General features: G+C 28.1%; 1 protein-coding gene across 6 annotated transcripts in view; it reads left to right on the forward strand.

The window, feature by feature from the left end:
* Nucleotides 1-14,272, forward strand: part of pan (transcription factor pangolin) — a 71,197-nt gene that overhangs the window by 11,796 nt on the left and 45,129 nt on the right. For 3 of the 6 annotated variants that reach the window (XM_070651928.1, XM_070651925.1, XM_070651927.1), the window contains exon 3: nucleotides 12,582-12,702. In XM_070651928.1, coding sequence (XP_070508029.1) covers nucleotides 12,582-12,702 — 121 coding nt within the window. The remainder of the gene's footprint in view (nucleotides 1-12,581; nucleotides 12,703-14,272) is intronic. The other 3 variants (XM_070651926.1, XM_070651930.1, XM_070651929.1) reach the window with 1 other exon arrangement.

Here is a 14,272-nt window from a genome sequence, read left to right on the forward strand (position 1 = left end):
CTTCATTTTACATCCTTATTTTTTAAAAAAAAAGACTATTTCCATTCCTTCTTTTTTCTACCTCTTTTTTGGACCTTAATCATTAATTATCGTATTTAGAGATTGTTTTAAGATTTTTAAAATAGTCATTCCGAGCTCTATAAAACAATACCTGCAAGCATTTTAAAAATACATTTTGTTCCTTACATAACAAGATTCATTCATTTCACAAAATTTACACAGATAAAGACTCATTGCCGGTGCCTGATTCTCAAGACGGAGGTAATTTATAGAGCATTAAGTAATTAAAGGATAAAGAAGAATCGTAAAAAATATTTTTTGTTGCCTGTTCTTCCTCAAAAAACATTAAAAAATTAAATTTCTGTTGAATGAAAATGTTCAAACACATAAATATTTGTTGTTTTTAAAATGACGATAATCATAGATGACTAAAATGAATAAAACAAGATATGAGATAATGGTCCTTTTTGAGGGATTATTAAGGAAACTGGACAATTTGTTTCAAATTCTGATGAAATTTGGATGTTATTCGTAGTATAAAATTTACTGTGAGAAAAATAAAGAGTTGAAGATTTAGACTAAAATGGGAAAAAACTGTAATTTAAGGCACTAAATCATTATAAAAGTAACAGTTTCAATTTTCTTGAAATAAGATTAAATAGTGACAAATAGATCAAATTGTGACTAAAATTCCTTAATTGACACAGCAAAATAATATTTTTGCTACGAGTCTTCACATCATTAAAGACCGTTAAAATTTCGTACAAAAACTCAATCAAGTGGAAACTATCCATTTTTTAAATCCCATTTATATTCAATTTGAAATAAAATGCGACAATAAACAGCAGAAGCTATCAGGGAAATTTAGACAAATTCTCTTTTTGTTTCATTTAAAAATTCTCTGGAAAAGTCCATTAAAAGGGAAGTTTTCTTTTCCACAGGGAAAAATTACAAAAAGGATTAAAAAGGGGTGAAATAAAAAGTTTTGTGACAGTTTTTTTAATTTAAATTTTATATTGTAAATGAACCCTTTATAGTATTAAGTTGCTCATTATAGACAATATTTGAATTACTACTCAAATTACTGAAACTGATCTATGTAGTTTTGTGAGTATTGAAAGATTTTGTAGGTTGTGTAGCCGACAAAAAAAGTTATTTCACCAAATTTGATTCTCCACGTCTTCCAAATTTGAAATCCGTTCAAATTCTGATAAAAATCTCTCAAATTTGCACACAAGTGAGTTTTGCACAGCAGAGATGAAAAGTATAATAGCACATTAGTCATAATGGAAGCTCATGACAAATGAACGACTGTAAAATCCATTATGATATGCCTCATAATTCAAACAACTCTTGAATTCAATTCAGACTCGTTTTTTTTCCTCTTCCTATTCACTATACTATGTTTTTATCAGTTCATTTACGATCAAAATCTCTCAAGTTTTTTTTTTTTTCATTTTAATAATGATATTATCATCATGATGATTATGTGAATTGCTGCATTAAGTGCTCAAAATGCATTTCAATGATGACGGTAGAACATTATTATAATGCACAATATGTGCGATAAATGTGATTACGTAAGACACTGTAAAAATAATTTCCACAGATTAAATTTTGAGAATGATTTTGAAGGTTATTAGTAAATTTGTGAATTTGTGAAATTTTGAGTTGAACTTTGGTCAAATTATGAAAAATAATAAAAAAATTTGCAACTATTGAATAAATTTTAGAATCTAAAAAATAGTATCAAATCAAGTTGAAAAAGATTCAAAGCAAATTCATCAAACAATCTTTTAAATGTAAAAATTATTAACTAGAAGATTACATCAGAATAGAACGTTTTTTTTTTTTTTTTTGAAAAAAAAATATACTAATCAGACAAAAGTCTGACAACATGATTATTAGCCATTCAGTCTCAATCAACAAATCCTCGTTCACAAGATTGCTATCTTGAATGAAAATATTTTTAATATCATATTAGAACATAAAATTAAAAAGAATTTATGGATAGCGCATTGCAATGATACGGCTAGGGGAGATCGCATAGTTATGATAAGAAAGAAAGAGAGAACAAAAGGTAACCGAATTTAAAAAAATGAGATTGATTTTGGAAAAAAGGGATGAAATATATTAAGAAGGCGGTCGGATATCTTGGGAGTGTATTTTTTTTTTAATTTCGAACTGAACACGCAAATAATAGAAAAACGCGATAAAAAAGCAATAAAAACCATTATTGTCATATTTCCTCCATGTCCATCTTTACAAATTTTTTTTAATTTAAAAGCAATTAAATGTTGTAAAAAAAGTGCTTGGTAAGCAAGAATTTTGCGATAAAAAGGAACTGTTTTCAACAATTAAACTTAAGAGTAATATTAATGATAAAATAAAATAAAAAATAATTTTTCATATCAACAACATTTCGAGTTGTTACGTGTAATTACACATGAAATGCTCATTTGTCGTATGTGACAATAATTGAAAATCTCATTTCAGTTGTTGTAATTATCATTATTCTTATTATTCGTCGTGTCAACCATGACATAAAAGTAATGGAATGGTGAAGTGGAAAATTAATTTAAAAAATTGTTTAAGAATTTTTGAGCATGAAATTTAATTTTTTGCCTCCTTTTCTCTCAATTTGATACTTTTTGTGGCTACTCATGACAATTTTTCAGGTGCTTTACAACACAACATGCACTTACATTTTTACATGCGATGAGTTGTTTTACATTTTTTGGGGGTTTTTGTAACCACAAATATTTCTTGTATGTTGATATTAAAGTGTTTGTTACTGTCCCTTATAAATAATTTTGAGTAATTCTTCATAATTGATACTTTTAAGGACTGAAGTTCATCAGCAGATCAAATAAATATATCAAAAACCTAAATATATTTTACGAATTGTAAACTTAAAATTCTGACAAATTTGCAACAAAAACATTAAAACCAGATAATATATTTCCCTTTTTGTCATTATATTCTTTAATGTAGCGAAAATTTTAGGTCATGTTCATACGGGATTGTATTTTATGGATCATGTTTATTTACAATAAAATTACATAAAGTTACTTCCTAGTCATGGAACATAAATGTCAAGAACCATGTCAAAAAACATAACAATTAAAATTTTATGTGCAATGTTGGTTTAATCCGTAAAATATTCGCATCTAAAGTGTATTCAATAAACAAATAATATTCTATGAATGTAGTCATATTTTTCCAAAATTTTTTTACATCTTTCTTATTTTGTAGCAAAACTCAAAAAAAAAAAACAAAAACAAAAAGACAAATGAATAATAAATTTGTTGTTTGTTATTTATCACTGACTTATCGTACGAATGAAATTATATTTTGAAGTTATTTGATAGGAATTTTTTACTTATTCAAATAAAGTTGAATTATGTTAGCAGAGTTTATTGAAATTTCTGGCAAGCATAAATCAAAGCATAAATAATTCAAACATTTTCTTTTGTGTTTCCCCCTTTGGATCTATTTCATCATTTTTCTGATTTTTTTTTTTGTCACCCAAACTATCAACAATCTTCATCTCATTTTCAAATAAACGTAAGTAATTCGAAAATAATCAGAAAATTAAACAAGAAATGAGGAAAAAGTAGGGAAAATGAAAATTTTCTTTAATGTGAATATCCATTGTCCAAATAGACAAACAAAGTTCTTTCAAGCTGCCTGAATTGATGGGATCTATTGTTAGTGAATGTTGAATTTCGAGATGAACTGATGAGGAATTGGAGTGGAATTAAAAATGAACAGCGGTGACTTGAAGTTACTTGTTGATTTTTTTGATTAGATGAAGATGAAAAAAAAAAACAAAAAGAATAAAAAAGTTAAAGAAAAAAAGAATTGTTTCCAAAATAACTTGTCTAATTTTTCTATTCTACAAAACTAAAAAAAAGAAGAACACAGAATAAATAAAAGCGTGTAATAAAAAAAAAACTCTATTTGGTCACCTAAAACGTGCAAAAAGGAACCAAAAAAGTTGTTTTTATTTCATTCTTTCTATTTACATTTCCTGATGTTATTTTTCGGATCATCACTTTGTGTAAACTTTGAAATTCTCAGTTCTAATCTTTTGACATCCTTTTTTGTTTTATTTGTCTCAAATTTCACAGTCGTCCTATCAAAACAACTTTATTGAACTCGGGCGAATTGGAACAAATTTCGTTCAAAAAAGTCAACAAAAATGTTTTTTTTATTTGTGTTTGTGAGAATTTTTACGTCTAATATTTTCTTGTTCGGTTTAGAACGATTTTTTATTATTATTACTATTTTTGCAAGATAAGATAAGTAGAAATAAAAATATTCAAACAGAATTGTTTTATTTTGGTATTTGAAATTCATACTAAAATTTTATTTCTTTATTTATAAATTTTAAAGATTCACATATAATAAAAGATATTTTTTTAATCACGAAATAATGTACTCAAATAATTTTTTTTTAATAATTAAAAACTTTTGTTGGAAAAAAATTTAAAAAAAAAATTGCATTTCCTCAAAGTTCTTTAATGTTGTGAACATGCATTCATTCATTCACAATTTTATTACTTTGCGTTACCGACGATTATGTTTTATGAAAATAATAAAAAAATTTTACTTTTTTAAAATTCGTGCAAAATATTTGAGCATTATTTGTTTATTTTTAAAAGATTTAATGGATTTTGTGAAGGTAGAGATAATTTTGTAGTGAATTCAAGATTTAAATGAGTTAAGAAGGAAATGTAGTGAGGTTGAAGTTTCCAAAAAAATTAAAATAACACTTAACATAAAATAACAAGTTTTGTTTTTAGTTTAAGAGCCAAAAATGCCAATTTCCACAAATTTTCCAAATACGTTTTTAAGTTTGAAATTAAAAGTTGTACGTTATATCACATAACTTATATGTGACTTTTGGTTTATAACTTATTACGAATGTTATAAAATCTTAAAGTTACGACTTTTGAGATGAATTTTCAACAAAATACGATTCCAAAGAATAATAAAATCTCACATCAGCACCTCAATAAACACCTCATTCCTTTTATCAAATGGTCTCAATGACGTCTCTAGTATACAATTTCACAATAATCATCAACACACAAGACTTGACTTATCATTGGAAATAGTAAAAAAATGTTCAAACACTCGAGACTCCAAATGTTTCATTGCTGATAAACCAATTGTAATATTGTGTCATTTCTTTTCATGCCTGTCTTTTTATCACCTTTTAAATGTAAACAAAATGTGTAAAGTAAAGTTTGTTGTTGTTGTTGCTGTTGATGATTATGATAAGAAACTGGAACTGTGTTAATGAAAAACGGTTTAAAAGTTTTTTTTTTGTGATATTTTTTGACGTAAAAAATGGATGAATTATTTTGGAATCAGGGCTTAACTAGAAAAAATCATGATTTGTTTCAGTTTTTTAAAAGTTTTGATACAAAAATCGCATACAAATGATGTTTCTTGATATTTCTGCTAATTTAAAACTGCTTTAATTGAACTAAATTTAAGCTAAATAGTTTAAGTTTCTAATTGTTTAAGTTTCAAATTGATCAAAACAGATTGAAAAGCAATTTTAAGGCAAAAAACAACCACATTACTAAAAAAAATCAATCCTGGCATTCTACAAATATTCTAAAATTTTATTTTTTTATCTCAAAAATCATCAAAAAACATTTTTTTTTTTTTCATGTTGCATATTTTTCTTCTTATTATTTTTCATCAGATAGCAATCTAAATAGTATAAAAAAATATGTATGCGTACATCACATCATCGAAAGCCTGGCAGCATCGGAGCACATGAACATTAAAATTAAATAAATAAAAGATCAAAGGAAATTTTTTCCTCCCCTTCAATATTTTTTTTGCTATGTGCTGTTGTTGCTCAACCTCTTCTGACTTGTTTCAAGCTTCTTTTTATGCTAAGTTAGGTAGGGATGAGGATGGTTTGACAGTCAAGTTGAATTGGATATTTTTGGTTATAATCTAGTTGAATTTTATTCAAATTTGGCAAAATAGCTATGCCAAAATCTTGTTCAATTTAACCACAATCTGGAAATGAATCGTATCTAAGTCACAGTTTGGATAATTTAACAAAACTTAGTTACAGTATGTGTTTTTCTAATTACATTCTGGCACTAGAAAGCTCAGAAATAGTACTCTGAACTTGACCTGTAACTGCCATAACTGCGCTCAACACATCTACCAATCTTGTTTTCACAACTTCTCTTCCTTCTCTCCATTTTTTCCATTAAAAAATTGCGATGTCGATGTTGTTGATGTTTTCCATTTTTCTACTCTTTTTTCGTATTTTCCTTTCAAATTTTCCTCCCTGCCAGTCGCAGTCGTTTTTTTCTCATTTTCTTTTTCTTCCTTGCCTCCTCGCTTGTGATGAAAATTAAAGGGTTTTTTCGGTGAGCTAAATTCATGTAATTTTTGCTTGCTTGATATAAATTTTTCGTGATGATAAATACGAGGATTGAAATGGCGTGGGTGGAATTGGTAATGGTGGAGAGGATTAATAAAGTAGGGTGGAAGAAATGGAATGAAATTGAAGGATTTAGTTGTTTTTGACGAATTATTGCTATAAATTGTAGAAATAATGAGTTTTATGCATGACAATAATGCATTATATGCCAATGTTGTGCAGAAAATGTTAACAAGATACAAAATAATATTTTTGATACCATTTTGGATAAACCTGATGAAATCTTAGTAGCCTATCTCTTAAAATCGTTTCCATAAGAGATTCACAAACACATTTCTTTAACACAATGCATCCTTAAGCAGATTTTGTTTTTAAAAAACAAGCGGATCATCTTTCGTCTATCTTCTTACCCCTACACCATACTCATCATATCTCCATCATCTTCTTACTCAACAATAATCACAATAAAAAGCTTTCCATCATTCTGACATGAACGACACAATAAATAAAAAGCGACAAGAAAAAGATGAATTTTTTTTCTCCGAGGACATTTAGTGATGTTCTATTTTTCAATAACATCAGCATCACCATTGTGCCGTTGTTTGTTGCTTCCATCTATTGTCATATCTTTTTTGTCCTTTGTGAAAAATAAAAATGAAATGAATTTTGACGTTGTAAAGATCCCGAGCTGCGATTTTATTTTTGCCAATAAAATGACGTGAAATAGATGTCTAAGACCATAATGTTGGGTACAATTCAAAGAAGGTGTCGTTTAGGTCAAGATTAGGATTTAAAACTATAATTAAAACTAACGGTCTTTAAAAAATTATAAAAGTAAGATAAATGTAAAAATCAAATAATAAAATTACTTGCTTGCTTTCTAGGCTGGTGCATAGTTATAGATATGCAAAAGAACGTCTGAAGTTTTGCTCTATCATTTGAAATCTTTTGTCAATTTGATGTATTCAGGACTTAACTGTACAAAAATGATAAAGGTTCGTTTTTTTTTTTTGAGTTATGATAAATATTAGGTCATAAGACCAACTCACTTTTTTTCTATTTTCGACACTGGCATTATATTAAGAATTTCTATTTTAATTTCTAAATTGCAATTTTATAAATGATTATAGAATAAATTTTAATATCTTATCAAAAATGAAATATCTGAGTCAATTTTACTATACAACCTGCAAAAGTTCTGAAAAAATTTCCCGGAAATTAAATTTGCTTCGTTGTCCTTAACATGATCAAATTATCATCACATCTATTCTGTTCATTTCCTTCTGTTTATTTGCTAGTTCAACAAGGCATCAAAATTGTCTACAGCATCCAATTTTCATCTCTTCAAGACGATAAATTTCTTTTCATTTTTATTTTTATTTTATAAAGTGAAAAAAATTGCGTTGAAAATCATTTCCGTTCAATTTTTTTTTATTTCTACTTCTTGTCTTGAGTGTGTTTTGTGGCACAAGCAAAGCAAATCAATTGAATTAAATGACAATCCATTTGCGATGCCGTTTGAAGAAGAAAATTTTATCAATTTGTCAATCGAAATCAATTATGACATCGTTGCGTGGCAAGTTTGTGGCTGTAATTAATTTATGTATGGTGTTTTGATGGAAAATTGAGTAGACAGTCTAATGAATTGTGCAGTTCTTGATATTTCAATCATAAATTGTTCAAAATTATGTGCGATTTTCAACCAAAAATAGCATTTTTTGTCATTACATGCAAACTACGATTTTTTTTATTTTCCAGTTTTCCATCAATAGTTGAAACCAACACTAGTCTTTTAAACACCCAAGTTATCAAATTCAATCAATTTGTCACTCAATTCTCAATTACAACATCTCGAATTCCCAATAATTACTTTTCATGTCATTCTTCATGTCTTTAAGCTTCAATTTTCCCACCTCAACTATCCGTTTCGCCAATAATATGTGACATAGATTTGTCTCAAGTCTCAATTAGTAAGTCTCACATCTCCGTCCATATTAAGTTGACCAGTAAATCACCGTTTCACAACTTCCAAATTTAGCAATTGAGGCATTACTGATCATAATTTATTGAGTTATGGTCTCGAGCCAAAATCTACACGGCAATCACTTCTTCTTATTGCCTTTTTTTGTGTATCCCAGGTGTCCAATGCGCATGAAAATCATCAACGAGCACGCAATCTAATAATCATGATGATGATGAAGAACGAATTAAAATGGATTAAATAAGATAATTTGGCATGGCGAAAATAAAAGAATATATGACAAGATTGAAGAGGTTCGTTTTGGAAACCGGTGAAAAATTAGCGGTTCTAAAGTGACAATTCGAAATTCGAATTGTGTCACTATGGTATATACCTAACTTGTGCTAAACTTGTACTAGATTGTGGCAAAATTTTAAAATTTTATTTTTTCTAAATTCTTACTCCTAAACTCCACCAAAGACCCTCTAACCCAACTAACAAAATTTACAAGAATCTCGTTTGTCGACCGATCATAATCACCGTCTTTCGTCTTGTTTTGCTTCTTTTTTTCTTCTTTTGCGGTAAACTAGCCTTTTATATCATACGGCAATTCAATGTATATATAAACTTTGTTTACACAGCACTCGATTTGCTTCTCATCGCGGTCGCTGATATATATATTTTTTATTTTTTTCCTTCTCCTCTCGTCAAGCTTCCATTTACGGCAATCCGTTGCGTGCTCATGTCTTTCTTGTTTTGAATTTTTCTCTCAAATATTTTTCAGTAGAAAAATGTCTCATGATTGGAATTGATTGGCGAACGAAACTATTTTTATTTCATGATTTCTTGTCTGGCTGCTTGTTTGGCTTGAATTGGATCTCATCAACAGTAAATAGACTGGATGAATTTGAAATTGATGGATTGGAAGGGAAAGAAGAAAATGAAAAGTAAATTGATCACTTTCTGTGCGGTACTTTTTGTGATTTGTTAGAGATTGTTTTGAGTCTTAAAATATATTTGGTAAAAAATCGTGTGCTATGTACGATTCTAGTTACTAAAGCTAATATGAATAGTAAAGTGGTGTATTTGATAAAGACTAAAATCGTTTAATTCTTACGATTTAATATTAAAAAATGAATTCGAAGCTATTTTAGCACTAAGTAAAATCCTTAATCACCTCTAAGTAACACCTCTAAGTAAAATCCTTAATCAAATCATCAACTTATATTACTCAAAACACAAGAAATTTTAATAAAATTCTCATTATTTTTAATTTAACTAAAAAACGAGCCAGATTCCTTCATCAATCTCTTCCTACTTTATTTTCAATTCCTTCGACATCTTTTACCTCAATTTTTTCACATCTCATTCTCCTGCCATTGAAATAAATTGTAATAAAAAGCGACATATTCGAGTTGACATTTCGGATTCGATGTGATTAAGTTAACGAACTTCTTGTCTGATTCCATTATTATTCAGATTCTGTACATTTCTTGTATCTTTTTTAACATAATGAGATGATCATCTTTTGTGATTTCTTCAAATTGATTGAGATTTTTTTTTCTAATAAAGACGACAAATATGGAACTTTGTGTGTTAATTTTTAGTGTAGTTTATTCTTTCTCTGAATTTGATCATTAGAGTTAATACTATTCGAAATTTGGTCAATAGATCCACGTTGTTTACCACTTTCATAAACAATTCAAAATTGTCAAAAGATTTTTGTCATTTATTGATTATTCTCTCTATCATATTTTCCCAAAAAAGGACTAAAAATTCAAATTTTTATTTAAAAAAAAATAAATTTTTATTTTCAAATTTAAAAAATCTAGAGAAACCTACACACACATTTACAAAACTCACTAAAAATAATTTCCATATTCATGACTGAAAAATCTATAATTTTAAAGCACAAGCACAAAATTTTTCATGCATAGATGTTTAATTAATGGATGAACTCAAACCCCACTTTTCAGAAAGTTTACTGACTGGTGAAAAATGAAACACCCAATAGATTCACCATCCTACATCCTTGCTTGCTTATCACCATGACAACGAAACGGAGAAAAAAAAATTGTGATATGGAAAAAGAAAATTTCTTGCACAGACTCAGGACGACGATTGCTTGCTGTTGGGAAAATGGGAAATTCTATTCTATATTGAAAAATGAAAGATTGTGTGAATAGTTGGAAGGCATTTTGGGAACTAAAAATTCTTAAAATTCATATTAATACTCAAATAAGCTATATAGTAAAATCATTGATGGCCAAGGTCGTTTATAATGACTCTCGATTATAATCATGCAAATTAAGTTAGTTCTAATTTTCATGAAAATATGCACAAAATTCAAATCCATACCAAACAAAAACCGCAAGATATAGAATAAGAACAAGTAGTGAAAAAAAGCGTGGCTGCTGGTTTCGTAACTTTTCACATCTCCAACGAAACACAAAAAAGTACATAACAATATAGAGTCGGCATACAGTCAAAGTTCATTGAACCATTCTCAAGATGATGTATGCATGTATTACATATTCACACATGAAAAATGAGCGAGATGCGATGAAAAAAAAGAAGAATTTTCTTGTAAAAAACGAAAAAAAAAAAAACGGAATTGGAAAGGAAAAAATTAAAATAAAAATGCAATTGGGATGATTGGAAGTTAGGTCACATTAAAAACTGGTTTCTATTCGTTTATATCCAGTTAAAGAGGATTTATCAAAAATCTGGATACTCTTGGATCAAAAATAATCATGAAAATTATGATTATGAGCCTAGAAAGAATATTAAATTTGATAAAACCGGTAAATATTTAATAGTTACAGTCATTTTTCTATCAATAGATCTATCGAATACACACAATCCGCCATCCATATTCCTTATTTTTCATAAATAAACTCACCACATTCTATTAAACTTCATTCTGCATTTCGTGATGGTCTGGATTTTATGAAGCGCAAAAAATGCAATCTTCATTTCCAATTTTGATATAATTTGTGTATGTTTCTTTCATACTGACTGGCAATAAAAAGTAGCCAGAATGAGGCACAGAAAAAGGTGACGATGAATGTAAACGAGTTGATGAAGAATTGGAAGAGATGGAAAGACTGGTTGAAAATGGGATTTTAATTGATTTTGAATGATTACAGGTTGATTGCAACTAGAATGAGATGGGGCTGGTCGTGGATTGTAATTATTGCTTTCAATGGCTTGAAAATGTGACAAATTGCGAACGTGAAGTTTTAATTTAGAGTTTTGTGGATTTTTCCTGCTGATTCAATGATAAATTTAAAAATTTAATTGAATTTTGTGGTGAATATCGATTGTTTTATGAATTTAACTTAAAAATGAAGTGGATTTTTACAGGAAACGTATGATTTTGGACATTTTTTGTCCGTAGTAGCATTAAATGTATGATTAAATTTCTAAACAGCATACAGAACACGAAGTTCATGAATTTTCTGGTAAATTACAAAATTCCTCTTTTAAATTTACAAAAAGACTCCAAAAAATTAATTTAATGTTCTTTAACACTTTAAATTCATTCGATTCCACTCATTTCTTATTTAATTTTACAACACGTAAGTTATTCACTCTCTCATCTCCATCAAATAAGTTCATGACGTTCTGATTATCTGACCCGATCAATCTCTTTTTCCTTTCTTCTCTTTATTCTGCTACGGTTGATCATGTACAGCATCGAGCATGTAACCTTGACTTGCTTCGCTTTCTTGAATTCTTTTTTTTCATATATTTAATTTTTGCTTTTGTTGTTCTTGTTATTGTGATGATTGAATGACTGACTGAGGAATTGTTAAATTGGATTGAAAAGAATAGATGAGAAATGAATAGAAAATGAGACAAAATAAATGTGACGTGACCGAAGTTGAGGGGATGGTCTTTAAGAGATGGGTAATTGTTATTGGACTTGATAAATGACGTCAAGAATTATTTTAAGAATTTACAAGATTTATTCCGAGCAGAAATCTTATGTTTGATTATTGAGTCTTAATGATATTTTGCCAGTAACAAGGCTACTTATCTAAATACCTTTGCCTCTTTGCAGCTAAGTAAGATTTCTTTACACTTTGTGGTTATGTTGTAAAATTTGTGACACAATTTACCATTGCTATACCATTTATCGATAAAAATTATTTAAAAATTCATCTAAAAATACATCATTTCTTTTTTTCACAGGCAAACAAAATAGGACTGACTCCCTTCTTTTGCCATAATGGTGACCACCTTACCACACCACCACCCGCTCACTGCGGAATTCCACCATATCAAATTGATCCAAAGACGATGGGTGAGTACTGTAAGAATCATTTCAATAGGGCGTCGACCATATTTTTGAAATAAATTGAATCATTTTTGAAATGAGATAATTTTACGATGTCTATCGGTTAACAATTATCATTAAAAAATGTAATTATGTCTCTATTAATAATATATTCGATTTTAATTGATTAGAAAAGACAAATCGTCAATTTAAAAATTGTAAAGTAATGAAAAAAAATTGTTATCCGTCATTAACAAGGGACATAATCTATTTCGTCGTAATCTTTGACACCAAACATCATTTTATCAAATTCTTCTTAGAATAGCTCTAAATACTGACCACTCAACTTACAAAACCACATAAATTTCTCCACAAAAACAATCTCGAATTTCATTATATTAAAAAAAAAAAACAAACATGAATTCATGCAAGACTCGCCAAGTAAACACTTTCGAAATAAATAATAAAAAAAAAGAAAAAATGTTGAAAGAACAACAACAATTGAGCCAGAGAAAAGTCGATAACGATGAGCAATGAAAATAAAACACAAAGAATTTAAGAAAATGTTGAGATGAATATTGAGCAAAATAGTAAAGTTACTGGAATATTTGGGGTGTCTTTGGTGGATAATATGTAAAATATAATTTTTAGCACTAAAATTAGATACATAATTTTCTGTGTGATACTATTTTGAAGCATTTTGGTCTGAAACCATTTCGCACAGCACTAATTTAAATATTTTTGAATAAAAGCCATAACTTCAGTCTTTTTTGTGATCAATAACCTTAAATTTTCAAATAATCTTAAAGCCAAAACTCATCCAAAAAGTCCTAACAGCTAACGATAGATGATTATGATTATTGATGTATAAATGATTACCACTTGAACCATTTATTTTCCCATTCTCGACTTCTCTTTCATTTCTACACAATATTATTTCTTCTCTTATGCTCGACAATTCTCGTTATTTTCGTGACTGCTTATTTTACTTACAGAATTGAATGTGTTCTTTAGACGCAGGACCAGTCTTGCAGTTATTAACTTTACATTTTTGCTTCATTTCTTATTTTCTTTTCTTATTTTTTTTCTCTTTCGTTTTAAGAGTTTATTGCGTTTCAGACTTTTTTGTTCAATTGTTGGCTGATCTTAACACAATTTTTGGTCATATTTTGAAAATAAGTTAGAATTTTTTCTGTTAAATTTAATTAATTAGGGTGCAAAACTATATAAAAATACAAAACTATGCCAACCAAATGCAAACCTATAATTTCTAGTTTTTAATCTATTCAGAAAATTCTCATTCGATTTTGAAACAAGAATTTATTTTCATTTTCTTAAAAAAAATATATTTTGAGACTGGAAAATTCTTAATGTGAATGAAAATTTTATTGAGAGTGACTTTTTTCAACTTTTCTTTCTTCTTTTTACTTAGATGCTGTTTTATAAATTGGCTCAATATAATATTCTTGAGATATAAATTGAAATTCTGTTCAAATGTTGAAGATGGGGCGGAAATTGTAGAATTTATTGTTGTAACAAATGGGGGTGAAAGAATACATTTTTGATAAATAATTGCTTCTTTTGAATCAAATATGTAAATTTTATG

The sequence above is a fragment of the Chironomus tepperi genome, unplaced genomic scaffold (genome assembly GCF_022539635.2).
Source record: "Chironomus tepperi strain 1889 unplaced genomic scaffold, CSIRO-AGI_Ctep_v1 contig_467, whole genome shotgun sequence".
Lineage (NCBI taxonomy): Eukaryota > Metazoa > Arthropoda > Insecta > Diptera > Chironomidae > Chironomus > Chironomus tepperi.